The 27760-nt window shown below is 46.1% G+C and overlaps 1 protein-coding gene across 3 annotated transcripts; it reads left to right on the top strand.

Annotated features, from left to right (window-relative positions):
• Positions 1–1565: 1565 nt before the first annotated feature.
• Positions 1566–26855, top strand: NR4A3 (nuclear receptor subfamily 4 group A member 3). 3 transcript variants are annotated; one of them, XM_077917636.1, is made up of 8 exons: positions 1566–1763; positions 4067–4201; positions 6036–6943; positions 10252–10381; positions 12528–12700; positions 18538–18737; positions 19421–19599; positions 23838–26855. In XM_077917636.1, the coding sequence occupies exons 3-8, from the start codon at positions 6038–6040 to the stop codon at positions 24098–24100; spliced, it is 1851 nt and encodes a 616-aa protein (XP_077773762.1). In that variant the 5' UTR covers positions 1566–1763; positions 4067–4201; positions 6036–6037; the 3' UTR covers positions 24101–26855. The 3 variants fall into 3 exon arrangements, with proteins under 3 accessions (XP_077773762.1, XP_028559068.2, XP_028559067.2); XM_028703234.2 differs by having other exon boundaries at positions 1629–1763; positions 19542–19599; positions 23838–23975; XM_028703235.2 differs by lacking the exon at positions 4067–4201.
• The last annotated feature ends 905 nt before the right edge of the window (positions 26856–27760 follow it).

The raw sequence follows: 27760 nt of genomic DNA, 5'->3' as shown, positions 1-27760 counted from the left end.
CTGGTCCGGTGCAAGGTGGCCGGGGGAACCATCCCCATTCACACGTTCAGGCAACGAGACTTAACCCGCCTAAACAAAGCCTGGGGGGGGGGGGAGTCTCGCAGACCAAGTATTCTCGGGCGCAAAGGGGGTTTTGCAGCGCCTCTCGCCTTCCCCGCCTCGGGTCCACACTCTCTCCCGCAACCTGCAGGAATACTTTCCCGGGAGAGGAAGGCGCGTGTGGACGCGTGTGCCAGGCTCGAGTCTCTTCCGGGATTCCGCCAGATTTCCTGCTCCTCCGCAGCAGCAGCGGAGCCAGTCTATCCGGGCGGAGCAAAAGGGAAAGTGTCCGTCCCCCTTTCACCTGGCCGGGCATTCTGGACGCTCTCCACCGTCTCGCGTAGAAGTCCGCGCCTCCTTCTCCGCCGTCCTGCCAAAGGCAAGGGGCCCGGCGCAAGGAAGACATCAGCTGGACGTGGCAGCAAAAATGATGGGGCGGCTAAAGGGGCCCCAGTGAATATTGTTGGAGCCCGGAAGGTCGCCCAGCAACGAAGGGAGCTCCTCCGAGCTCGTTCTTGCACTGCCACTATCTACGTATATCTAGACAGTACCTGGCCCTGCATACCTGAAGGAGCGTCCGCACCCCTGTCATTCAGCCCGGACACTGAGGTCCAGCTCCAGGGCCTTGTGGCGCTTCCCTGCATGCCATAAATGAAGCAACAGGGAACCAGGCAGAGGGCCTTCTCGGTGGTGGCCCCCTCCCTGTGCAACGCCCTCCCGTCAGATGTCAAAGAGCTAAATGCCTGCACAACTTTTAGAAGAAGGCAGCCTTATGGTGTTTTTAATATTTTGTTGATGTCAGATGGGCAGGTACAAACAATAAAAAAATATTATTATTATTACACTTGGAAGTGCAATAACGAGCGCTCCCCCCCCCCGTGCAAAATATACACATACACACAAGTCAGGGGATATAAAATATTGGGGGACTTAGGTAAGCCCCACCCCACAACCACAAGGCGCGCACACATATTTGAATTGCAATGCACACATATTTGAATTGAGTACGGTGTGGCCCTCTCAAATATGACACAAACATACACACCATATTAATAAAATCTGTATGTATAATATTTCGGAGCGACAGATCTCGACGGTGCGTCTCTGTGTGTCCATACAGGAGCTGATCTCGTTCTGGCACTTCCAGCCAGCCATTGTTTCCCACGTCCTCGGACCCCCTGAGCGCCGTCTTGGCCCCGAGCCGCGCTCTCCTCCTCGGGGCTCCTCCGGCCCGAGAGCCGGGTCGCCCGCACACGTGTGTGCGCGTCCCCACGCCGCGCGGGGGGGGCGGGGGGGCGGGGGTCAGGCGCGTCAGGCTCCCATGGCGTCACGATTGACGTCTCGCATTCCAGCCGCTGTATGAAGAGGCCGCTAGGGCTCCTCTCGCATAAATGACGCGCGGCGCGCAGGGAGAGCGGCGAGAGGGAGAGGTGGCGCGCGCGCTGCGGAGCCGGAGCCGGAGCCGCCTTCGCCGCCGACCGACGCGGACGGGCTGGGAGCGGCTCGCCCCGGCGGCCTTTCCGAGGCGCCTCGCTCCGCCGCCGCCGCGCCCGCGCCCCATGCCTCGGGGCGGCGCATCCCCCCCGGACTGCCGCTTGGCCCCAGCCGCCGGCTCCCTGCCCGCCCGCCGCGCCTCCCCACAGCGCCCACCTGCTGCTGCGGCTTCTCGGGGAACCAGGCGCGGGACAAACTGCATGTAAAGACGGAACCGCCACAGCGCCCCAGTACGTAGGCGAGGCGCGGCGCCCGGCCAGCCCGGCCACTTGCGCGAAGTTTGGGGGCTCCTCTTCTGGCGGCGGGACGCGGGGCGCCCGGGAAAGAGGCGGCGGCGGCTCCGGGTTGCGCCCGCCGCTCCCGCCGCCGGCTGCTTGGCGTTGTCATGGGGATGGCGCGCGGGGGGCTCGGGCCGGAGGGCGGCGACCTGTCCTGCTCTGGGGCAGCGGAGCTTCCCGGCGGGGGGCGGGCAGGAGGCGCGCGGGGTCCTTCGGGGGTGGGCTTCGCGGCGCGAGGGGGCCGGAGGCCGAGGGGGGCGCGGGAGAGAGCGGAGCGCGGGGAGAGGCGCCTGGTTGGGGCGCCGAAAGAGGCAGGCTGGAGTTGCGCGCGGGGAGCGGCGGCACTTTTCGGCCGGCGAGGAAGTGGGTGGCTCCCTTCTCGGCTCGGCTCGGCGGGTCCCTCCTGGGAACCCGGCCGGTTTGGCGATGGTGGGGAAGCAGGCCAGCTCCTGAAGTGAAGCGGAGAGACCCTTTCTCGTCCCGGGTCGAGATCCGCCCTCGCAGGCATCCTGCACGTGCCCCTTGCTCGAGGCGGCCCATCGGAAGCAGGTTGTTGGGCGGGTCCCGCCGCGCTGCGGCCGAGCGCCCCGCCAGCCGCGTGCCGGGTGCCTTTCCCGGCTCGCCCGAGGCCAGCGGCAGGCGCCGAGCCGGGCTCTCGGGGGGCGAGGCGGACTGGCCCCGGGGCGGGGGTCTTCGCCCGGCCTCTGAGCCCCTGCAGAATGCCCCCTCGTCCGGGGTGCGGCGATGCCCAAGCCCTTCTGGGGAGAGCGGGATGGAGGCGGATGCCGAGCGAAGAAGGGGCTTTTCGAATGGACAGTGTCTAACTTGAAAGTAAGGAGGATGGTGGTTTTTTGGGAGGAGTGTCCCGGCAGAGGACCCGCCAGCAGCCCCCCATCGGGGATTCCGGAGGAAGGGTTTCCACAGGTGGGACTGGAGTCGCTTCGCTTTTCAAAAGGCGCGCCGGAGGGCTGCCGCTTGGATTGAGCGCTCTTGACGGACCGGCTCCTGGTTCGCCTGCCATGTTCAAGTCCTTTGAGACCCCGTCGGACAGTCACTTGGTGGGAGGGCGGGGGCTCAGCAAACTCCCGGGGTTTCCTTCGCTTCCTCCTTGCGAAGTTTGCTTTCTCCTTGCCAGCCCATCCTTCTCCCTGGCGATACCTCTGGCTAACCGGGAAAGAGGGGAGCGGGTGGCAGCCCCCCTCGCCTGTTCAGCTTGCCAAGGGTGCCAGCCCGTCCCTTGCCCACTTAGGAACCGGGGGGGGGCTGGGGGCGACGGCTGAGGGCGCGATGCTTGGGGGACGCCAGTACTTCGCGTCCTTGGGAGGAAAGGAGGGGCGCCGCGGGCTTGAGAGACGAGAGTCCCCAGGGGGCGCGGGACTTTGAGACGTCGAGCCGGGGCAGCCCAGCCGGCCCCTCCAGCCCTGGTCCTCAGCTGGTGGGTGGTGGGCAGCCTGAGCCAAGGAGTTGGGTGGGTCTCTGGTGCTGAGAAGGTGGAAGCGAAGCTGCCCCTGGGTCCGGGAGAGCTTCTGGCGCTGGGATCGGCCGCTCCCACCCCAAGGCGGCCGGGGGCGGTTCAGGGGCCCCGATGTGACTCCTGCGCGGAGCTCAGTTTGAACTTGGTTGAAAGTTGGTGCCTTGCGCGCCCAGCGGAAGGGGAGCCAAGCGAGGCTCTTCTGGGGAAGAGAGCCCTCCGCCCCCTCGACGGGGTTGTTGGGGCAGAAGGGACCTTCTCCGGGCACAGCGCATGGGCATCCCCGAGGGCACGATGCCGCCCTAGAAGGGCGCCCCTCTTCGAGGAGACGAAGGCGAGCAAAGGTTGCGCCCCTCTCGCCTTCGCCCAGCGGCTGGGGGTGGGAGGTGGCGCTCCGGGGTCGCTTTCCTTTGGCCACTGGCGCGGGAGGGCCAGGCGTCGGGGGAAGCCCCCAGTCTCGACACACGCCCCCCCCCATGCCGACTCCCCTCGAGGGGCGGGCAGGGGCGCACTTGGCCAGAAATTGGGTCGGGTGTGGCTCGGTCCAGAGCAGCCTGGGCTGCAAGATCAGGGAAGCCTTGCGGCAGGTTTCGAGCTGGCCTTTCGCCTTAATAAAAGCGCCTCGGGTAGAGACGGGGGTGGCCGCTGCTGCCGCCTGGACGTCCCCCTCGAGGGCTCCCCGGACTTGCCTGGACGGCAGGCGTCCGCCTCTCCCCAGACCCCTTCCTCCGGCCCCGGGATCCCACCCGCTGCCCCCGCCGACTCCCTTGTCTCCGTCTTGCAGAGTCCAGGTCGGAAGAGCCCTCTCCGGGGAGCCCCCGCCAGCCCGACGCCGACGAGCCAGCGCCGCCCCCGCCCGCCGCCGCCCCCGCCGCCCAGCCCGCTGTCCGCACCATTCGGCCAGCAAGTCACCGTCCAGGTAACGGCGGCGCCCAGCCCGGAGGAGCGCGCCGGGGCCTCCCCGGGACTCAGCCCGCTTCCCCTTCCCAGCGCGGCTCCTCCGCGCGCCCAAATGTCAAGCGGCGCCCTTTGCTTTCTTCGGGAAAGCGCCTCTCTCCCGGGCGAAGGGGGCTTTCCTGCCCAAGGCATGGATGTTGCTCGGGGGCTTCTCGTCTTGGTCTGGAGGTGAAAGAGGGCGTTTTCCAAAAGAAAGGAAAGGAAACTTGGAGAGAGGTCTCTGAGCCTCCTCTATATACTGTATATAAAAATTAGATGCGCAGCACACAATTTAAAGTCGAGAGTTTTCTTGGGAGTAGTTTTCAGTCAGAAAGAAGGTAGAACGCTCCTGGGTGCATCTTTTATTGGAAGTTAAGCCTCGCTTTTTTGCTTACTCCCTTAGTAAGTGTTTAGGGTTGCAGCCTGAGTTCTCTTTCTTTGCGAATCCCAGTAGTTAAAATCTGCAAAACATATTTCACTATAAACATGAATGTTAAATCTTAAATAACTGTTTATAGGGCAACTTTCCTTATAGTGGGGCAACAGTAAAACTGCCAGAACATTTGCAAAGCTCAGCAGAGCTAGGTATGTTTTGTAGGATCCCAACTACTTACATTTATTTATGGATTTTAATGGAAAAATTGAAATGAAAGCAAGAAGTTGTTTTACAAATTAAGAAAGAGGAGCTGCTATTTAAATGGGGAAGGCCATTATGAGAATTGTGGATTTGTTTGGTTCCTTTACATTTATCTTGAAATAGACAAGAAGCCTAAATCTCCTGTCATGCATAATAAATATGCAGCATACAGTATGTTCTTCCCCTTTACCAAAAGGTCTCTTTTAGTCCTCAAAAACTGATACTAAAACTTGATGATTTAATGTTTTATTGCATGTGTTTAATCTTTTTCACAGTTTCAGTTTCATTAAAGTATCAATGAAAATAACACAAAATAAAATGGTATATTTATTATATTTTATTAAGATTCTTATATGGGCATTTACAGTGCTATCATAGCATTGTTGCTGGTGTTAAAGCTAGTTTGATTTACCTTCACAATAACAAGCTTCAAATTATAAAAATATCAATATGCAGATCCAACAGCAGTAACCATTTATCTCTGGTATATGTTCTTTCTTTCTATACCACTGACAAACATTTTCCTTTTTCTCTCTTTTTGTAATGTCTTGATATTTTGATTTCTCCCCCTGCCCCCTCCCAGCTTGGGTATTAGGACCTAATTGTTCAGAGCCTATTAGTTCTTCTTTTGCTTCTTGATTGATATATTAAAAATAACTGAAATTTAAGCAGTCAAGGGGCTGGGGAGATGAATTCTGTCGTTATATCATTGGAAAACGCTGAGTAACTCTGCTCACTTGATCCAGCTGCCTGAAAGCCAGTGTTAACTTTTGCACATTATGGGATGTGCAATTCCCACATTCATTCGAGGGGCTGCCACAAATGTGAGGAACTCCTTATGTGGAGAACCTTTCAGGCTGCAACGCTATATCCAGTTACTTTGGAGTAAGTCCCATTGGACTTCTGTATCTTTCATTGCCTGAAACTGAACTGAGAGATAGCGCACCAGTCATATGCATGCCTCTTTTTCGCACGCACCCCCCCCCCCCGGCCAGCACAGAAGTATTTTCCAAGTAGAAAATTTGTTTCATTTTGTCACATTTCGAAGCATATCCGAGGCAGAAGGGAGGGAATGTGTTTTAGTTGGACTTGCAATAAAGTAACACAAGGAACAAGTACTGATGAGAAAACTTGGGAGTTCAGCCGTTGCTAATGGACCCTTTCCTCTTTGCCCTTGCAGATATGCCCTGCGTGCAGGCCCAGTACAGCCCTTCGCCCCCTGGCTCAAGTTATGCAGCTCAGACCTTCACCTATGGCTCGGAGTACAACCCCGAGATCATGAACCCGGACTACACCAAGTTGACCATGGAGATGAGCGGGGCTGAGATCAGTGCCACTGCCACCACCTCTCTGCCCAGCTTCAGCACTTTTATGGAGGGCTATGCTGGGAATTATGAGCTCAAGCCCTCCTGCTTATACCAAATGCAGTCCTCTTCGCCTTCCTCTTCCGCCAGCCAGAGGCCCCTCGTCAAGATGGAAGACAGTCGGCTGCATGGCTACCACCCATCCTTGCCTCCCTCTGCTGATGAAGGCATGGCTGTGAACACCTCCATGTACTTCAAGCAGTCCCCGCCCTCCACACCCACCACCCCCGGGTTCCCCCCACACCAGGCCCCCTGGGACGAGCCGCAGCCGCCGCCTCTTCCGCCAGCACAGACCTGCATGGCCCCTGGCCACCTGATGAGCGCTGCCCCCATGAAAACGGGGCCCGGCCGCTTCCCACTCTTTCACTTCAAGCATTCGCCGCCCCACACGCCACCTGCCGGCACCCACATGTGCTACGATGCCACTGCCTTGAGCCTGCCCATGGGATCGGATAGACCCCCCGCCGGCCAAGCCGCCATGGAAAACCACCCGTACGGGCTCCCGTTGTCCAAGAGAGGAGCCGCCTTAGCCTTCTCGCCGCTGGGTCTCAATGCAGCCGCTTCCAGTCTTCTGGGGGAGAGCAGCGGTAGCAGCAGTGGTCTTCCCTCCCCACCCAGCAGAAGCTCTTCCTCAGGGGAGGGCACTTGCGCCGTGTGTGGGGACAATGCTGCCTGCCAGCACTATGGCGTGCGGACATGCGAGGGCTGCAAAGGCTTCTTCAAGGTAAGAACCGCCAATGTGAGCCCTCCGCTCTCCCCTTCAGCCAGTAGCAGCGTAAACCAATACACGCAGGGCCTGCTATCCCAGTTCTCGTTGTGCAAAAATTCACTTATCTGAGCACGAGGATTTAGTACCCAAACCTCGCTATACATAGTGCAGATTCAGATATTCAAAGAGTCAGACCTGTGTGTAGTGCTGTAAACAGATAAGCAGCCTTAAACAAGTCTCCTTTTTGTGTTTTTCTGGGTTGCGGCACCCATTTCTCCAGAAACTCTGGTTGGAGGAGGGGGAGAGATTTGACAACTAAGAAAACTTTCCCCCTCTTCCTTGCAAGGATTTAGAGGGGTTTCCCAGGTCTTTTCCTCATTTTGGAGTCAAAATTCTGTGGTCAGGAATGCATTCGAAGTCATGACTCGTTATGCAGATATTCGCCTAGCAATTTCCTGAGAACGCATTGTGTTTGGAGAGCAGGATCTGTGTGTACATGTTTAGGTAAAAGTAAGTCCCATTGTGTTAAGGAGGGTTTAAGGATTGCTACGTGTGTTTAGGATTGCAGCCTTATTTGTGAGGAGGCCCCATTGAAAACAATGGTACTTCTAAGTGGATGTGGATTAAAACCTGCACATTTCAATGGAACAAGTTTGGTTGCTTTCCATGGGTCTTGGTTGCAACCAGTTTCTGCTGAATATTGTGTCTGCTCTGAAGCTTTTACATTGTTCATTTATTTATTTTTTAAAAGAAATTACCCTACCTGATTTTTCTGGGGAAATGCAAGATAGCTAACAAATCAGTAATGGAACAATATGAAAGTAAGATTCAAATAATCCCCAAATTAAAGTCAACCACAGAATCAAAATATCAGAAAACTAAAAGCGCATTTGATGATTCCAAAACAGCCATTGAATAAATACAAAACTAAGCCAGCAAATTATTTAATTATAAAGCCAGGGGCCTTTTCACCAACCACCTAAAGCGGTATAATGACAGGACCGCCGAATCTCACCCAGCAGTGTGGACACAACAGCAGAGAAAGCTCACTGACACCAGTCTTTCCTCCCAGTGCGGAGAGATCTGAAGCAAGGCCTCAGGTGGTAGTTGGAGCATGACAGAGAAACAACACGTGGAATTAGGCAGCCCTTACAGTCCTCGGGTCCCAAACTGCTCAGGGCTCTAAAGGTTAACACCAGTGCCTGACACCAGTGCCCTGCTGAAAGTGACCTATGGAGCAGCCTGGGCAACCGCGGAGAAGGCGCCTAATACCTTCACAGTGCAATCCTATTCTTGACTTGAAATTAAGTCCCAGGTGATTTCTAAGACAATATATCTGAAATATATATTTCAGATATATATTGAAAATACACTCTCTCACATAAATGCATTATACAAATATATCTATATGTTTATTATATACATTTTATATATTTTATTATACACCATCTTTGTTTCGTGTATAATAAAGTATGTTGTTTGACTTGTTCTGCAAATCATGTTCAGCATGTGAGGTGAATGGGTAAAGGATTGTACCTCAGTGTAGGGAAACAGGCAAATACATCTAAGAGTTTTCTCTTCAATTTCACTAAGCCAAGTGGCCTTAGGCTGAGAACACTCCACCTCTCTCAGGCTCAGTTTCAGGGTGAAAACACAGACCTGTATTTTCTAATAGGACTGAGAAGAGAGGTGCTCTCGAAATGTTAAATGAATGTGAAACAAATTGTGTGTGCTATACACAGTTGTTTCACATATCATGTTTCCATAAATATGTTGGTTGACTTGTTTTTCAGACTATGTTGTGTATTTGAGGATGTACAAGGTTGCTTTAGCTCTTGATACTGAAACGTCAGCCTGCCCTGTTTTTCCTTGGGGTCAAGGGACACATGTTGCCAGAGAGTTCTCTTCTGCATGTCCATTGAGAGGAAGAGGCGGGTGTAACTTTCTGGTCATTTCAGTAGGACATGCCCAAAGAAATTGGCCATGCCTTGAGCTCCAAACTTCCTAGAGCTTCAGTATCAACTTAAGGGATCAGTTGCTTTCCTATTGCCTCTGTTGGAAACATGTTTTATATTATGGTATGGTCACTACTTAGCGATAATATATTTGCAGCATATTTATCAGGCTTTTGCTGTTAAAGCCCTAATTTTGGCCTGCAATAAACCACAGAAATCTTCCCTTAGACAGTTGAAACTTGGTCCCTTTATAGCAAGAATTTCCCACGCTGAGTATTTAATGTGCAAGTTATAGTATAGCAAAGTCATCTACTAGGTTTTAAAAATATGCTGTTATATAAAGACAAGCACATAGCAATCCTTTTTCAGCTCTTGGTTAAAGTAATAAGTAATATTATTAGAAGGAAATAAAAACCCCTTTCATTTTACTTTAGATGTCTGAATACATTATAGTATCTGTTTTCCTTACATTTAACAAAACCCAAGTTTAATCTTAATAATTGAGGTTTGTGTGTTTTTTATGACCCACCTTGCATTTATGGCTGAAAGTTGCTTTTAAAAAAAATTATATTGTATTTTAATGCTGCAACCCATCCTGGGATCTTAGAGTGAAGGGCAGGCAAGAAACAAAAGAATGAAAAAATAGTAAAATAATTCCATGCAAACATTATTTAACCATAGACAGTTAACTCCTTAAAAAAAACCCCATATATATGAGAAAAGGACTTCAGCTTAACGCTTCCATTGAAATAAATTTGACTGAAAAGTACCTAACTTTGGTTGAATCATGCCCCCTATTTTTAAAATTTTGTTGTGAGCCCATGGTAATACTTGTATAATTTAACTTACAGATTTATATATTGTACATTTGCTTCTCTTTGTGTTTTATATATTCTTTGTTTATGGCAACGATGAATTAAACCAGTTATTTTGATATCTAATAATTGAAGTAGTGAGATAAATCTAAACCAGTTATCTTGATAGCAAGAGAGATCAATCTTCAGGTAATTTTGATTCTATTTTAATAAGGTCAGTAATAATCAAGGGAATGAACCAAGTAAAAATTGTTCTCAGAGGAATATTAAAAGCCCAGATAATACGTTCCCCAAAGGTATGATGCGATGACCTGGTAATTTCAGATATGATTTTATCATTTAGCAGTTGGCTGTCTCCTGAGCCCAGCTTCTCAACCACCGTCGATTTTCATTGTCAGTAGCTAACACTAATAAAATTGTTTTTCCTGGAGGCTAGTGTGTTAGGAAATTAATTTTATTTAATTATGTGAATTGCACTGTCACTTTTCACACTGTAATTAAAATGCAACTTGTCAGGTCCCGGCTCACTCTTTCTTGCATTGTATCTTCCTAGAGGACAGTTCAGAAAAATGCAAAATATGTTTGCCTGGCTAATAAAAATTGCCCAGTGGATAAGCGCCGTCGAAACAGATGTCAATACTGCCGATTTCAGAAGTGTCTCAGTGTCGGCATGGTAAAAGAAGGTAAGAGTTTGCTATTATTAGCCTGCACATCAGACTACAAAACGGCTTGAGTGCAAAAGGAGGGACCCTAAAGGAATTGTGATTTTTAGAAATAACAGTGGATGTCCTTGTTCTTACACGTTGCGTAACAATGACTTTACAACAATGACTTATTCCAAATAACATGGATTGTTCAGAGGTTCTTTAGATATGGGAGCAGGAAAGTAGAACTTTGAAAAGGAAGGTTTTCCACACCAATTATTTAGTCTGCACTCCTTGCTTTTTTACATAGTTCTTGTTTCATTGAGTCCTGTCTCCCTCTATTTGAATAGCCCAATCCTATACATAGCCTAGTTAGAAAAAAGCCCTGCTATGTTGAATGGATCTTATTGCATTGTACTCTCATCATATTCATGTAAATACTGCCACTTTCCTTTTCTCAAAATTATTAGGTACTTTATAGACATGAAACAAGCAAATAATATCCTTTTTGCTATCATAATTGATAATAGTGTTTCAGGGCTGCAAGCCTTTTTATCCATTAAATATAGAGATTTATCAGTAGAAGTTTTAATAGATTAATGTTGGGGCTAATTTGAAATGGTGAGGTCACATTTTAATCAATGTGATTTGGGTGTTTGTTTTTTTAAAAGGCTATGTTTAGTTTTGGTGTTTTCCCGTAAAAGGACATTTCCAAGAAAAATATGTTATTTGTTTTGTTGATTAGAAAATAAACTACATCCCCCACACGAAGGAATTGCTGAATGTACCTTATGACTTAAATGCAACAACAAAATACAAATTAGCAAAACTAAAAAAACGGCAGCAGAAGCACAAAGGGTGCTTAAGTCATACTCCAAGACCCAGTGAAATCAGTAGACTGACTTATAAGTTAGTCATGGCTAACTTTAAGGCCACTGACACAGTTGCTGGCAGGCAATATATCCACAGAATCAAAAGCTTTTTTTAAAAAAAGTTACCAGTTGTCAGCAGAACCACAAATAAAGAGGCAGAATAACCGAACCCCTTGGGGCAGAGAGTTCCACAGATGGGGCACCACCACAGAAAAAGCCCTTTCATGTGTTCCCACCAAAGGCAATGGCAATTTAATATTTGGCTTTCCTCCACTTATGTGTGGAAGCTATTTTTAACTCCCATCGGTATCTAAAATAATTATACTGAGGGTTGAATTTTATGTGTATTGTTCAATCAGTTGGAAAGCAAATAATTTGTCAGAGCCACTGGCTCGAGTGTCAGACTAGGAGCTGGTAGTTCCCTGTCCAACCATTAAGATCCCCGATCTTGGCCAGTCACAATCTCTCGCCATAGCCTACCTTTCAGGGTTGCTGTGAGGATAAAATGGAGGAGAATCATGTACACCATGTCAGGCTCCTTGGGAGAAAGGAGTAAAATAAAGAAGCTTGATATGCAGCACTCTGTCTTCTCAGAAGTAAGCCCAATTGGGTTCAGTGGCATTTACCCAGGAAGTGTGTGGCTGCAGCCCTGTGCACACTTAACTGGGAGTAAGTCTCATTGAAATCAATGGGACTAACTTCTAAGTAGACGTATCAAAAATAGCTCTGTAAAACTGTTGAATTGTTGACAGTCTTGTTTTATCTAAAATCATTAATACAGACTGAGCTGAATACTTCAAGAGAATTGGCATCTAGTTCATGTTTTCAGTCAGTTACAAGATGTATTTGTCAATATTATATTTCATTTTTATATATGGCTATCTCTTGTATCTTTAGTGCTAATTGCAAATGCAAAAGTATTCGTTTTTAGCAGTGCTGTGGTTAACGCATGACAATCAAGCATGTACAAATTTAAATCATGCAAGACTCATAAAATGCCTGTAATCTCCGCCCCCCCCTTGCCTATAAATGTTACAGAATAGACAGGATAGTGCTCTAGTGAATACTGACTATTGGTACAATAAGTGTTGTTGCTGTTGTTGTTTTACATAATCTCCATTTGTGTAACTGCTGTGAACTGAAAACTGCATGTTTAAGGAAGGGAGATCGATAGACAGCTTTCTTGTCTGTTTTGATTTCCCTCGTATTAATTAGGCAAAAAGCTGACCGTGTCATGTTCACGTGTATCTTCTTGGAATTTGCCTCTGAAGACTGATGGTGTGTGTTTTTTCTTTTCTCTCCTCCTTGATCAGTTGTCCGTACCGACAGTTTGAAAGGGAGAAGAGGCCGATTGCCTTCCAAACCAAAGAGCCCTTTGCAGCCAGAGCTTCCTCAGCCCTCGCCACCTTCTCCTCCAGTCAGTATGATGAATGCTCTTGTGCAAGCGTTATCCGATTCCGCACCCAGAGAGCTTGATTATTCCAGAGTAGGTTTTGTGCTTTTCTATATAGAATTAGTGTTGTTGTTTTTTATGACCAATGGCTTTTAGCAAATATATTTGGCCAGCTGATACATAGGATTCTTTACCAACCGTTGTGTTTTAATGTATGAAATACCGGTAAATGCCGGATGCAGGTAGAACAAGTGGGTGGTTTCTCGCCGCAGTAAGGGGTGCTTTGTGACTGTATAGCATTTTGCCAGAAGTTGTCTTTGGTTGCAGCAATGCTGCAGAATGGTTTCATTTTATTCCTGAAATTGGTCAGGGCTTCATGCATGATTCTGTAATACAGAGAGCAGAAAGTAACAAAAGGAACCCCGTGAAATTTAAATGATTTGTGAATCATAAGTGTCTTTCAGTCCAGTCATTTGCATCTTTACTTGGAAGTAAGTCCCCTTAAATCCAATTAGTAACTGTGGTTAGAACCAAGGAGTAAGGAAGACTGGAATTTTTCCGTGGTTTCTCATATACATCAGCCAGCACTATTGGGCCCAATCTTCCACCATTTCAAAATTTCCACATACAGTAAGCCCGCAAGTTAGGCACATTTAACTTGTGCGCATTCAGCTTTATGCGCTTGGCCAAATTTTAAAAAAAGTAATTAATAAGAATAAAAATAAAAAAATTAGAAAGGGGGCAAGTGGCACCCAGGTGAAAAGACTTTGGCAATCGCACCCACATCCAATGTGCTTTGACTATATGTGATTTTGGCTTTAGGCACCATGCCCAGAATTTAACCCCTGTGTAACTTGTGGGCTTCCTGTATCTTAAGTGAAAGCGAGACTCTGACCTCAGGAATGTGCTTTGTCTCTGAAGTGAAAAGCCATCACCTCAAAATGAAAAGATAGCCCACCGCTTGACAAATCCCTAGTCATAAATCTTATCATAATTTTATGCTTTCATTCGGTGTGTTTCATTTGGGATGGTTTGCAATCTGGAGCATTAAAGTTAGTTATGTACACAAATAATAGTTAAAGCTGCCTTGGGGGTGGAGATCGGGACCCAGAACCTAAACATGTTTCCCAATTAACATAATCAGTGGGGCCTACTTCCAAGTAACTTTTGGGGATTGGAGAATAAAATATTTTTGTATTTTATTCACGATGGTTAGTATCCGCTGCTTTTGTGTAGTTCTAATGCATGTGATTTTTTTGGTGGAGCATCTGTTTACACAGAAGTAGTTTGAGAGTGAGCACTTAAGATTTCAGTTGGATTTCATGAGTCCTATTGCAGAATGCAACTCTTGTTGAGAAGCCTGTGTAAACATGCTGATTATGTTTTAATTGGCAATATTTTGTTCCAAGATCGTATTGCTGATCAGCATTTTAGATTTACCTGGGTACATAAACTTTGAGCAGTCAGCACAGCTTAGCAAAATTTTGTTAAATAAAATTCGTTTAATATTAACTATTGATTAGTATTAACTATTGGCTAAATATGTTTGCCCAGTTTTTCCACATGCCTTACATAGGGCTGGTTCATCTTTATTAAATACTTTGTAGAATCAGTGTGGACCTTCTAACACAGAACAGTAGTTTCATGACCAGCCAGGATTTTGAGCCAGAGTCATCCTAGATAACTTGAATTGATGATCCTTAGACGCTATACAGTTATGCTAGAATTTATTTTGACTTGCTGCTAATGTTTTAGGGCTGGTATTAGCTTACCCAACCCATAGCAACAGTATATTTAGAAACTGGCTTTCAAAAAGCAGTCACTAGGAGGAAACCCTTTCAAGGGCATCAGGCCTCATTCGGGTCTCCCACCTGTTTTTACACTGTTCCAACTCCATTTCAGACATGCACTGTGTCAAGGCGACGAGAATCTATCCCTAAACCATTTTTTTATTCAGACAAAACTCTTGTTGAGTTCAGTGAGAATTCTGCCCCATGAAGTGACTCTGGGAGATCATAAATTAACAAGGAGAGCTTGCCTAGCGCTAAACCCAGGGTTTCAAACCTTGTGTTACCTTCACAAGACTAGAGTCAAAATGACAGCATTTGCAGGGGACCACCGGCAGGAGGGAAAACTGAGCTCCTTCTCAACTTGCTCATTCTATCCTGCAAATGCCCCCTGGGCAATATATACCCCCACAGTCAGGCTTGAAAACCAAAAGTGAGTCCCAGCTGGAGGTTTGTTTAGTTAGGTATTTTTATACTGCCCTTTACCGCAAGAGTCACAGGACAGTGTGCAGCAAACTGCATTGCACTCAACTGGAACTGGAGGGAAGGCTTGTGACTAAGGACCACAAAATATGATTAACATAACTCAGCCTTTTGGAAGTGAATTCCTTCCCCTTCCTTCCTTTTAAAACAACAAACTTAAAATATACTTTTGGATTACTAAGGATATCAAATCAAGCAAACATAGACAGCTTAAAGTTTCAGTAGTAATGTGGCAGCTGAGACAGGCACAACCCAACCAATTTAGTAGGATCTAAATTCAGAAGTTTTACATTTACATTTCTGATGTTTACATTGGTGACATACTTAATAGACATTATGCTAGCTTGGGCCACATCTGGTTGTTTTTTCCCCCATCAGTTTCTCTCTCTCTAATAAACAGTTGGCAACCTTTTAACTCCCCTTCCTTTTATATACAATTAATAAAATTTCTGCAACACATTTCTACACCAGATATACCCCCAATCAATACACAATCTCCACTAAAGTTTCCGAGCAGCACCCAGTGGCGTAGCGTGGGGGGTGCAGGGGGGGCCGGCCGCACCGGGCGCAACATCTGGGGTTAGGGCAAATCCACAGGTTAGGGGGCGCAAATCCACGGGTTAGGGGGCAGAAATTACTTGCCTTGCCCCGGGTGCTGACAACCCACGCTACGCCACTGGCAGCACCTGCCGTTCACTGGAGTGGTTGGTGCATTCAGCCTAGGGGCTTACACCATGGTAGACAGCAGGAGCTGGATGGGCCTCTGAACCCCCAGAATCTTTGGGGATCTGCACTGTTAAGCCTCTTGGCTGGTAATACTCTTTAGGGAGACTAAAAACAAAAAACAACAACTTTGCTGTGTTTCCACATTAAATTGCCTTTAGTTCACAAGAATTCAATTGTGCTTCTTTCTTTCTCGTGGCACTGTTTTTATTGGTTAGGGAGGACAAAAGATATTAGCAAGGGCTGCCAGGTTGCAACTTGCAAACCAGAGATCACACCTTTTACCAATAATGCATTTGAGTTCTTGCCACCCAGCCCCTTGCTTCCCAGATCTCATTAGTCACCCCCTCCCCCTCCCCCCATCTGCTGTAGGGGGCAGGGACTGAGGTTCTGCAAATTGCAGCAGAAAGGCGAAGAGGAGCTATGGGAAGGATGCGGCAAGAGAGTAACAGCAGCAGTAATCTCTGCCACTGCACATGTGCATTTAGGTTTCAAGTTCAACCTGCAAAGAAGCCGTGCTGATAACAAGCATCACTTTTATCTGCTTAGAAAATAAATATATTTTAGGCAAGCAATTTATTATGGTCACAGGCCAGTAAAATTCAGTACAAAGAGGCATGACATCTAGTAACAAATACACTGGAACAAATACAGCCAGCAAGTTTTTATTTTAATTAAAAAAAATGCATCATGGTTGGGGGAGATCCTGGCAACCCTCTTGGAGACACATTTCAATATGTTTCTTTTATAGCACCCCGCTCCCCAGCCACTTAATTTTTTTACACTCGCTAATTACATATCCGGCCGTCATCCTGGCATGCAAACTTACAAGTCGTTTATATATTCCCTGCTTAACCGTGGAGTCCTAAAATGGGGGGGGGGGTGTAAACATGAAGGCCACTTAACCAACTTGTCCAGCAGAACTCCAGCTCCCATCAGCACCAGCCATGGTGGTCATTGGTCAGGGATTGTGGGAGATGCAGTCCAGTGATTTCCGGAGGGCTTCAGGCTCCCCATCTCTGATTAAGTATTCAAGCCCCTGTTTGTAGATCTATCAAATGGGAATGCTAACATGCTTGTCAAGAAATATTATTTGTGAAAAGCTAGCGAAAAGTTGTTTTTTAAACTTTCAGACATAAATATATTGTCAAGGGGAAATCTGAAGTGGGCCTTTGCCCCTAAATATGGCAGTAATAAGTTGTGCAGCCCTGCCCTTCAAAAATGTTTCAGGTCATTCCAGTTTTCTTTTAACTTCCCTTGACATTCTTAGAAAAGTTTCACCTGAGTGGAATCGTCCAGATTTCCCCCTGAATTTCACTTTAGATGAACTTCTCTGGCAACTCTGTTGGTACCCAGTATAGCTTGGCCTCACAGTTGTATATCCTGTAGCTGTAGCAGAACATGCTTTTAAAGGGCGGAGATGAAGAATTAGGAGATAGTGGAAGATGATGGGAACTGATCTGCAAGCAATTGAAGGAAATGGGATGTGGGGAATGGTGGCATCATTCTTCTAAGTCGGGGTGGCCTTCTTGTGGCTTTCTTTGACGTTCCTGGGCTCCTAGCTCCCCTTGGCACTAGCTGCTGCAGTTGGGATCAGGAAAACATTCCCACAACCCACAAAGTAATTGATCCTACAAATTTAGAGACGAGAACTTGAGATGGGGGTTTTAGGCAAAGCAAAACCCAGGTAACGCACAGTGTGCATTTCCACCTCAACGTTTTAGCATTAGTATGCATTTGCTCAAACATCACTTTCACATTGTTATAAAAGAGCATGTCTGATGGCCCTTTTGAGCGATGCGAATGCGGGGCCAGACTGCCCATGAGGCGAGGTGAGGCGACTGCCTCAGATGGCAGGATCCACAGGGGCGGCAGAACTGGTCTCCAAAGACCAGATCACGCACTGCAGCACCACAGCAGCTGCAGTGGGCTCCTTGGAGGCCAGACCCACCCACCCCTGTTCTTGATGAAGATCTTCACTCCCCTTTTCTTCCCTGGTGAGGAGAGTACCATTCTGTGGTTTACCTCAGGTGCCAAAATGTCTTGGGGCCAGCCCTGTCAAGTGTTTGGTTCATGTTCTAGATTAGTTTTTTGGAGTACTATACTACCAGTCATTCTGTGGGATAGATTAGTTTGAGCCAATAGCCCAGAGTCACCCAGTACGCTTGATGGGCAAGCAGGGGTGTTAAACCCAGATCTCCCTTGCCTTTAAGAACTGGAGTTTGCTTTACCCTCCTCCCTCCCACTCCCTTTTCCTTACATGTTGTACAGTGGTGCCCCGCAAGACGAAATTAATTCGTTCCGCAAGTTTTGCCGTCTAGCGAATTTTTCGTCTTGCGAATTATTATTTAGACAAAGGAAACAAAGTCACGAGATGTTTTCGTCTTGCGAAGCAAGCCCATAGGGAAATTCGTCTTGCGAGGCAACTCGAAAACGGAAAAACCTTTCGTCTAGCGAGTTTTTTGTCTTGCGAGGCATTCGTCTTGCGAGGTACCACTGTATCTTTTTAGATTGTGAGCAGGAGGGCAGGAACTGCCGCAACTGCTCCAGGAGCCTTTTTGGCTAAAGGGTGAGGTACAAATATATAAGTAAATAATACATAAAGTCCACGCCAGCTCTCATAACCATTTTAGTTTCAGAGAGACTGTAATGGCAGCAAAGCGGGCTGATTAAAGGATGCTTTTGACTGATACAACTCTCATGTAAGAGTCAGGAAGCCCTGAGGCATGATTTAGGAGTTGAGGTGCTTATGAATTGTCATCTTTACTGTGTCTGTGTAGAATAAGCATTCAGAGCTACACATATAAAAACAAAGCACACCTGACAATTTGTATAAAATCTGCTTTTGCTTGGCAGAAAAGAGGTTAAGAAGAATACTGTGATATTTCTCAAAAACGTATTTCCCCTTTTCTCTTTTCAAAAATAATTTCATTCTAGTACTGTTCCACTGAGCAGACTTCCACAGGTACAGATGCAGAACATGTGCAACAATTCTATAATCTTCTCACTGCCTCCATTGACATATCCAGGGTCTGGGCAGAAAAAATCCCAGGATTTACAGACCTCCCAAAGGAAGATCAAACTCTACTCATAGAATCAGCGTTTTTGGAGCTCTTTGTATTGAGAATGTCCATCAGGTAAATCCGAGGTTCATTTTGTCGAGATGTCATGACTTATTAATATTTTAAAATATAAGTGTGAGGTCATTAGCTCTGTTGTTTCTAAAACTTTAATAGAGAGCTGTGCAAGTTGAGCTCTGCCTTTGGAATAGGCAGGATCTCTAGGCTGACATGTGTCAGTCAGACTTGTTTACTTGGTCAAGGGCTTAATTCGCGTGCCAAGTAAATTATGAGTCAAGAAAAGATTCCCCTGGATAATTGGAATTCTTGATCCCTTCTCTGCGTGTGGTTTTTTTCTTTTCTTCTTGGCATAACTTTGTAAAAGCTGCTTTGATTGTGCAGAGGTGGGTAAAGGAAAGTTGAGTGCAAACATGATAGAAGTGTCCCATAGACATTTACTGCAAGCATGACTGAAGGACTCCCATTAAAACACAAACAAACCCTTCTCCCTACATACGCAAAATTAGATGCGCAGGAGAAGGGTTCTTGCATGTTTTTTCAGGGATTTGCAGCTCGGCTGAAATGGGATTACTATGTGATCGGCTGTTTTTGTAGACCTGCCCCAAAGATTCAGTCTTGCCAATCCATTTTATTCAGACTTCTTTCCAAGTAAACATGTACTAGTGTGCAAATGATGTGCTGTTAACAATGGCACATGCCACTCTAACAACGTTCATAACGTGTGTCTTTTTACATTCAAGATCTGACACTGCTGAAGATAAATTTGTTTTCTGCAATGGACTTGTGCTTCATAGACTTCAGTGCCTTCGTGGATTTGGGGAGTGGCTCGACTCAATTAAAGACTTTTCCTTAAATTTACAGAGCCTCAACCTTGACATCCCAGCCTTAGCATGCTTATCAGCTCTAAGTATGATGACAGGTAAGAGCACTTTCAATTTTTAAAAATCTCTTGATTTTAAAAAAAATCTCTCTGCTAATATTATTTAGAGATAATAAGGTGTTTCAGTAAGTGCCCATCCACTTTTACAATATTCTAAAAAGATATGTCATTCTTAAATGCTTGCAAAGGCTAGACTAGCAAGAGTTGCAATAGTGAATTCCAGTTCATAAAGCCCTTACTGCTATGTTTTCCATGAGATCATTTTCTCTGTGATATTTCACTTGCCGAAAAATTGCATTACACGTTCTCAGTCCTGTAAGTTTCTGGCATTATTTATTCGTTAACTGATACTTCTTTGTCTTCAGTCAGGGGCAAATCATAGGCGGCAGTAAATATTTCATTGGAGAAAGGACCTTCTTGCTAAGAATGTGATTTGTGTTCAGTCCTGATCAAAGTTAGTCTGCCTAAATTCCTGTGAAATCAATGATATGTTGGAATAAGTCCTGGATTTCAGCTCTACTGATCTTGGGCCAAATCCTGCCACTTTCATTTGGAACTGCGCAGCAGGAAGAAATGCGTAACACAGCAACACTCCCTGCAGAAGAGTTTTATTGGCCAGCATGCGCTGGTAGGCCATTTCCCCTGGCGCATGGCTTGTGGGTGAGGCACTCCTTTTTCGGGGGAGTGCGTTCAAGACTCCTAACCCAAATCAGACCATCAGCCCACTATCAGGTCCACGTGGTATGGATAAAACTTCAGCCTGTTGTATCCCTTGCAACAGATGAAGCAGAGACCCACGCTTTCCACTGTCTCCTTGGGGGTGCATGGAAGCAATCCTAGCATCAGAATCTTGATGCCTCCACTGCCCAAATCTCTAAGTGAGATTTTGTCTGCGGCTTCATATAGAACAAGGGTCCTGCTTCTAGGTCTTACTCTCCAGGAACAAGCAAAGCCCCCAGGTTCCCAAAACCATTTACAGAAGAATACTGTGGTATGAAGAGGGACATGGGTGGCTCTGTGGGTTAAACCACAGAGCCTAGGACTTGCCGATCAGAAGGTCAGCGGTTCGAATCCCCGCAACAGGGTGAGCTCCCGTTGCTCGGTCCCTGCTCCTGCCCACCTAGCAGTTCGAAAGCACGTCAAAGTGCAAGTAGATAAAAAATAGGCACCGCTCTGGCGGGAAGGTAAACGGCGTTTCTCTGCGCTGCTGTGGTTCGCCAGAAGCGGCTTAGTCATGCTGGCCACATGACCCGGAAGCTGTACGCCGGCTCCCTCGGCCAATAAAGCAAGATGAGCGCTGCAACCCCAGAGTCATCTGTGACTGGACCTCACAGTCAGGGGTCCCTTTACCTTTACTGTGGTATAAAAAGCTGCCAAGGGGTCCAGGAGAACCAACAGGATTGAAGTTTCCCCCTGGAATGACTCCCAGGGCAAGGGAGGCTGTCCTTTTCTGGCCCGAGGGCTAGGCCACATGGGCTGCCAGCCACCCTTCCATGCCAGCAGTGGGGGTGGCCATTGCAGACGCGCCCATGCACTTGACATGCAGCACACACACTTCATCAGACATAAAGGTAAAGGTACCCCTGCCCGTACGGGCCAGTCTTGCCAGACTCTGGGGTTGTGCGCTCATCTCACTCTATAGGCCGGGAGCCAGCGCTGTCCGGAGACACTTCCGGGTCACGTGGCCAGCATGACAAGCTGCATCTGGCGAGCCAGCGCAGCACACGGAACGCCGTTTACCTTCCCGCTAGAAAGCGGTCCCTATTTATCTACTTGCACCCGAAGGTGCTTTCGAACTGCTAGGTTGGCAGGCGCTGGGACCGAACGATGGGAGCGCACCCCGCCGCGGGGATTCGAACCGCCGACCTTTCGATCGGCAAGTCCTAGGCGCTGAGGCTTTAACCCACAGCGCCACCCGCGTCTCTCAAAAAGTCTCTCTCTCAGACAAGCACTTCTTGGCAAGTCACCTCCAGCCTCATGGGCCACTGGCTTACTGTCCCTGTAAAAGAGAACGTGGTAAAGCGTGTTCTCCATAATAGAGAGCATGTGTTGCGGTGGGGGCCAAAAAGGCCACCCCACTGTTGTTGGGCATATTGGCCACATGCTGTGATTGGGCAAGGAGTGTGGCTGGGGAGAATGTTATGTTGCTAAAGTGTGGGAGGGGTCAGAGGTCTTCAATGCAGGGCTCGCAGCCTGGGGCCTTCTCTTGGGCTGCGTGCACCGGATCACCTGCCCACCCTCCCTGAAAAGGGGGGGGGGGGGTTCGTTGTCCTCTGACCTTGCTATGCCTGTCATGGGGTCGTCTGCTTTTGGGGCAGGGGCCTGGTAGGAATTTTGTCCATTTGGCTGATTGGCTGTTGCCATTTGGTTTTTGCCTACTCCGTAGCAAATCGTCACAACTTGTAAGGTTGGCAGTTAGGCATTGGTTCAAATTGGTTGGTGGAGGGGTAAGTGCCTACCCCTCCAATGGTGGTGCGGAAAAGGAATTCCGTTAAAGGAATCCAGGGGCTTGCAATCCCTTTCGTCCTAGTCCCTGGCATCGGACTTGGGCCGTGCAAGCCCCAGAGCGCATGAGGGTGAGAGATGTCCAGCTTCATTTCTCCCCAATATGGTTCTCCCTGGCTGGCTTCCACTGGAATCCGGAGGTCAGTTCTGTCCCTGGGGCAAGGGCTTCCGCTGGAATTCAGAGGTCAGTTCTGTCCCTGGGGCAAGGGCTTCCACTGGAATCCGGCGGTCAGTTCTGTCCCTGGGGCAAGGGCTTCCACTGGAATCCGGAGGTCAGTTCTGTCCCTGGGGCAAGGGCTTCCGCTGGAATCCGGAGGTCAGTTCTGTCCCTGGGGCAAGGGCTTCCGCTGGAATCCGGAGGTCAGTTCTGTCCCTGGGGCAAGGGCTTCCGCTGGAATCCGGAGGTCAGTTCTGTCCCTGGGGCAAGGGCTTCCGCTGGAATCCGGAGGTCAGTTCTGTCCCTGGGGCAAGGGCTTCCGCTGGAATCCAGAGGTCAGTTCTGTCCCTGGGGCAAGGGCTTCCACTGGAATCCGGAGGTCAGTTCTGTCCCTGGGGCAAGGGCTTCCGCTGGAATCCGGAGGTCAGTTCTGTCCCTGGGGCAACGGCTTCCGCTGGAATCCGGAGGTCAGTTCTGTCCCTGGGGCAAGGGCTTCCACTGGATTCCAGTGGTCAGTTCTGTCCCTGGGGCAAGGGCTTCCACTGGAATCCGGAGGTCAGTTCTGTCCCTGCGGCAAGGACAGATAGTCGTAACCAATGCCTAACCAACCACTCACGTGTGTGTGTTTAAATAAAGTTGTGGCCAAATTCATGCCAAAAACCTTAAACAAAAATTGATGTGTGAAGTGTGAGTTATTGGGGGTGGCCTGGGGGTCCTCGACGTGCAACTTTCTCTTCCCAGGCAATATGGTGCAGAGTACCAATTAGCAGGAGAGAGAAAGCAACAATCAAGGAGGGCTACCTCTCCAGTTGATGGGCTTCCTGGAGGCTTCTCCGGAAAACCTTATAAAGGCCTAGAAGGACCTTCTTATGTTTTCCATATCTGTTACCACCTACCGTTTGTCACAAGTTTGGTGGAAGGTGGAGTATAGGGAAAGCTTTTCTTAAGATTCAGGGTTTTCTAATATAGCACTTTACACAAGGCAATAAAATCATTTTTTCCCAGCCCTGAAATATCTGGCTTGGAGATTGCTTTCTCTCCAGCCCTTTTTACAGGTAAATAAGCTGCAAGAAGTAGAAGATAATCAAAATAGCAAAGCTTGGTTGAGGTGCTTTTCATTTCTTAGAAGAGTGTCTGAATTCCTGATGGAATTCCAGGCCTAGCACTGATGGAGCTCACAGTGGATATTGATCTCCACTTGAATTCACTGAATAAATAATGGTTGCCATAGTTATAGAGTATTCACAACTGGTAGGGAAGCTGGGAGATCTCCAAAACACCTTCTGTGACAGTTCTGCCATCAAATCCTCCAATGAAACTATGGCACTAAAATTATGTATACATCATCTAGATCCCTTTCTCTTCACCTGTGGCCGCATAAACATTTTGGTCTCTTAACTGGAGAAGGCATTTTTTAAAGACATTAGTGGTGTTTTAAAACCAAACTAGTGCATGTCTTTAACTGCCACACCTCACCCTGACATTCACATCTCTGTACTGTAGTAACTATGTAATGTAGTTAGTAATGAGCAGCCTTTTAGTATAAATAAGAGGAGCTGACAAATTGATCATAAAACATGGGTGCTCACTTGCGTTCTCTCCTGTTGCTTTGCAGAACGACATGGCTTAAAAGAACCAAAGAAAGTGCATGAACTATGCAACAAGATCATGAGCGGCTTTAAAGATCACTTGGCCTTCAGCTGCCAAAGCAAAGGACAACTTTTTGAGCCTGTGGAGTCCAAAGTGCTTGGGGTCCTTGCTGACTTGCGCTCCCTCTGCACCCTCGGACTGCAGCGGATCTTTTACCTGAAATTGGAAGATTTGGTGCCGCCTCCTTCCATTATTGACAAACTGTTTCTGGATACCTTACCATTCTGAGGTTCAAATTACCCTCGTGAAGGGCAACTGTCTACCAGAGCAGGCAAAAAAAAAAAAAGACTGAAAACTTTATGCTAACAATGCTGCTCTCATTTAACCGGCGGGAAAAGCAATTCCAGCCCTGAGCATTGGACTTCGCCTAATGAATTTCCTTGCAAGCTGCCTAAAATGTATCTACAGGTCTGGAGCTAGGAAACTGGAGAGAGGGAGCGTTGAGTGCAGTTTTTGTTTTTTAATCACTAATATGGCACTTTTGAACGATGCTACCCCAGCAGGAAAAAATCTATTGCATAGCACCTCATCTTAAGTGGTGAGCAGAAAATTGTAGATGCTGTGTGTTTGAAAATAGTAGTGTTTGAAAACAGTAACAATGGCAAATTGTTCATGCAGGTAGTATGTCTTTTATAGTTTATACCTTTAGCATACTTCCTGTACCAAGGGCACATTAACCTGGCACAAATGAAAAATTCTCTCTCTTTTTTTCTAATGTTGATTCATGTTTCGTATCAATCTGATATAGCAAAATGACAACGGCTGTTAACTCCCATGGTCAAGTGCAATTTTTAAAGTCTTGTTTGTTAATTATAATTTATTTTAATATAAAAAGTAAATGGAAATAGCAAGAGTGGGGGGGGGGCATAGTTTTTACATGCACTAACTTCCATGATAAAGTTTCCCAAACTTTGGATCCATGTAACATGACTTACTAACATGCCAATATGGGGGTGGGGGTGGAGTGGAGTGGAGAGGAAAGGCAGAAAGAAGCAATTTGTGATGAGGCCACATTCTTACGAAGTAAGTCACGATGCATAGCAACCGAAAGGGTCAGCACCATGCATAGTTACAGTTTAGAACTGAATTTAGCAAATTGATTAGTAAGGATACAAGACAGTTTGGAAGAAGAGCAAGTCTTGTAAAAAATAGTCTGAATGTAAATGCTAGAAAGGTTTTAGTGGGCTGCATTTTAAACATTCCGTGTATGTACTCCCTATTTTGTATGTTTATACTGTTGATGCTATATTAATATGAAACTATTTGTTGCATAGTGTCTTTATTTGTATAAATATTTGCATGCATAATATATTGTAAAACTTCGCCTGTATTTATTGCAATGACTGCCCGCTCCTGGGAGCCGCGTTACACAGATCAACAAAATAGTGCATTCACACTGATTCAGTTGAGTGTGGGTAGTTCACACACACATATAGGTGTGCATTTCTATTAACCAGCTGTATATAAAATTCATCCTTCCACAAGTAAACTTTATCTTACTGTTTTATTTGCAGTGACTTTTAAGGCAGTACAATTTAGCACTTTGATATTAAAAAATTTGCTCATGTTTGGTAACATAAATAATATTTAAATATTTTAGTTCTTTACAAAAAAAAGATTATATGCACTGTATTAAGTTAAGATTGGTCATTTTGCTAAAAAGACGAAGAAAAGAAAACATTTTGAATGTCAATTTCATGCCCCAGTATCTTTTTTTGTTAACGGTCTACAGTAATTTTGTATTTTTTTAAAAAACTGTATAGAAATTATACAATCAAACAGATGCCAAATTAACTGCCTAATAGATGCATTGGACAACCTAGATATCAAGTTATTATCTCACTTTTAAAAAGGCTGGTATTTTATCTTTATATTTGGGTGTGCTTTTGGGGGGAAACATATTATTATTCTCAAGACTGGTAATGGTATCAACAGGAAAAGTTATATTATAAGTTATATTTTCAGTTTTCCTTCAGATATTTTAAAAATTACTGCTTTTTTAGTATTGACTTCATGGGCAAACAGAATAGCATGATTAAATATCTGAGGAAACAGCTTTTTATTGCAGGTAAATTTTACTTGTTGAACTGTAAAGCAATCGTATTTTGATTTTGAATTCATGCACCCAATCAGAAGAGAATTTAAAAGGCATGCTAATGTGTTTGCCACATGTGCAAAATATATAACTCACTAGAGGTAATAAGAACCTCTGACAGTAATTTAATTTTTCACTTTCATTCTCTTTCTGGAGACACACAAACCACAGTTCTCATTTGGCAGTAAATGGGATATGAAGGGTTGCTTTTTTATAATAATAGGCAAACAAAGTTTATTAGAAAGAATATGCTTTTGTAGTTGTAAGAATTTTTTTAGTTAATATATTTTCAATATTCAAATAAAATGCAAACATTTTTGAAAGTTTGTGGTACAGAATTAGTTCAAAACACTTCTCAGAATCCCTTCTCCATTCAGTTAATTTCTGAGCTGTCCAAATTTCCGGGGCTCAGAGACAGTGATGATAACTCATCCATGGCATAATAAATATTCCCACAGTTAAATTTCCTGCGATCATTTGTGTTTCAGTTCCATAGATTTTTTTTTTGGGGGGGGGGGGACATCATCTTTGTTACCTATGGGTAATTATTTTTTTAAGTTGATCAGTTTGTTCATACAGGATAGTCACTGACAAATCTCAAGAGTGAAAAACGAAACGAAATGCAAAGCCAGTTCTGCTACTACTTTTCTTAGAAACTTCTCAGTGTGAACATGCCTTGTTTCATATACTAAAATCAGGAATATTACAGCTGTTAATGGAGAGTGCCTTGTTTTTATTTCTATTTCAGATAACAGAGTGCTTCAGAAGTTTTCTGTTCCTCTAACAGCAATGCTTCTGTTTTGTGAATGTGTTAACCTGTAGGGTTGAAAGAAATGCTCTTCTACATATCCAGTGTAAATTAAAATGATTAAATTGAATTAACTTTTCCCCCAGAGGCCCTATTTGTATTGAATTTTGCTGAATTATGATGTGATTTTTTTTATCTCTTAGATCTGCTGTGGTTTAAAACCTGGGAGCAAGCTTAGAACACTGAAAAATTAGCAGGAACTTGGTTTGCGTATCTTGAGAAATAAATCATTGCATTGAAAAGCGCAGCCTCTTGATAACCTTACTATTCATTATAGAGGATATATATGCAGTATGTGGGCTTTCATTTTTTCATTTTTTATTTTACTGATTTGGTTTTTTCTGCTATCATAAGTCCTGCCAGAGCAGTGGGGGAAGCATAAGTACAGTTTGTGTTTTTTAGACCACCAGTTCAACAGTTTAATGTCCATAATGCACACATTATTTTTGTGCATCCATGAGAATGCATGATCTTTGACCAGGACATGAAAAACAGTTGTTTCTACTGATTCCACACCCGACCAGCAGAATGTGTGTTAATATAAGCTTTCTCATTATTAATTCATTTATTTAAAGTGAATTAAGAATTAGAAAGCTTATATCAATACACATATTTAAATTCAAAACATGATTGCCAAAAGTATTTAAAAATGTACAGCCCACTTTCCTTTTGAAATGTGCTATGGGGAGCACCTCATGATTTGACTTACTTATTTTGTGCAGTGCTAAAATTGTTTATATGCGAGTAACTTTCCACAGTTCTGTCACATTGGACCTGCCCAAGAATATTCGGATTACTCAGTACTTGTAATAATTAACGTTGGGGGGGGGGGATATCACCTGTTTGTGCAAAGGGTTGCAAACCCAAGAAAAATCAAAAGGAATCTCAGGATGCTATGAAGATGAATGGTGAGCCTTGCTTCTAATCTTAACCCAAGCAAAGACTGGGACATTACTAAAAAAATAATAATACAGTGGTACCTCGC

Source organism: Podarcis muralis, chromosome 13, assembly GCF_964188315.1.
Source record: "Podarcis muralis chromosome 13, rPodMur119.hap1.1, whole genome shotgun sequence".
NCBI classification, from domain to species: Eukaryota; Metazoa; Chordata; class Lepidosauria; order Squamata; family Lacertidae; genus Podarcis; species Podarcis muralis.
The sequence above is the reverse complement of the archived record's forward strand: the minus strand, read 5'-3'. Positions and strand labels throughout refer to the sequence as shown.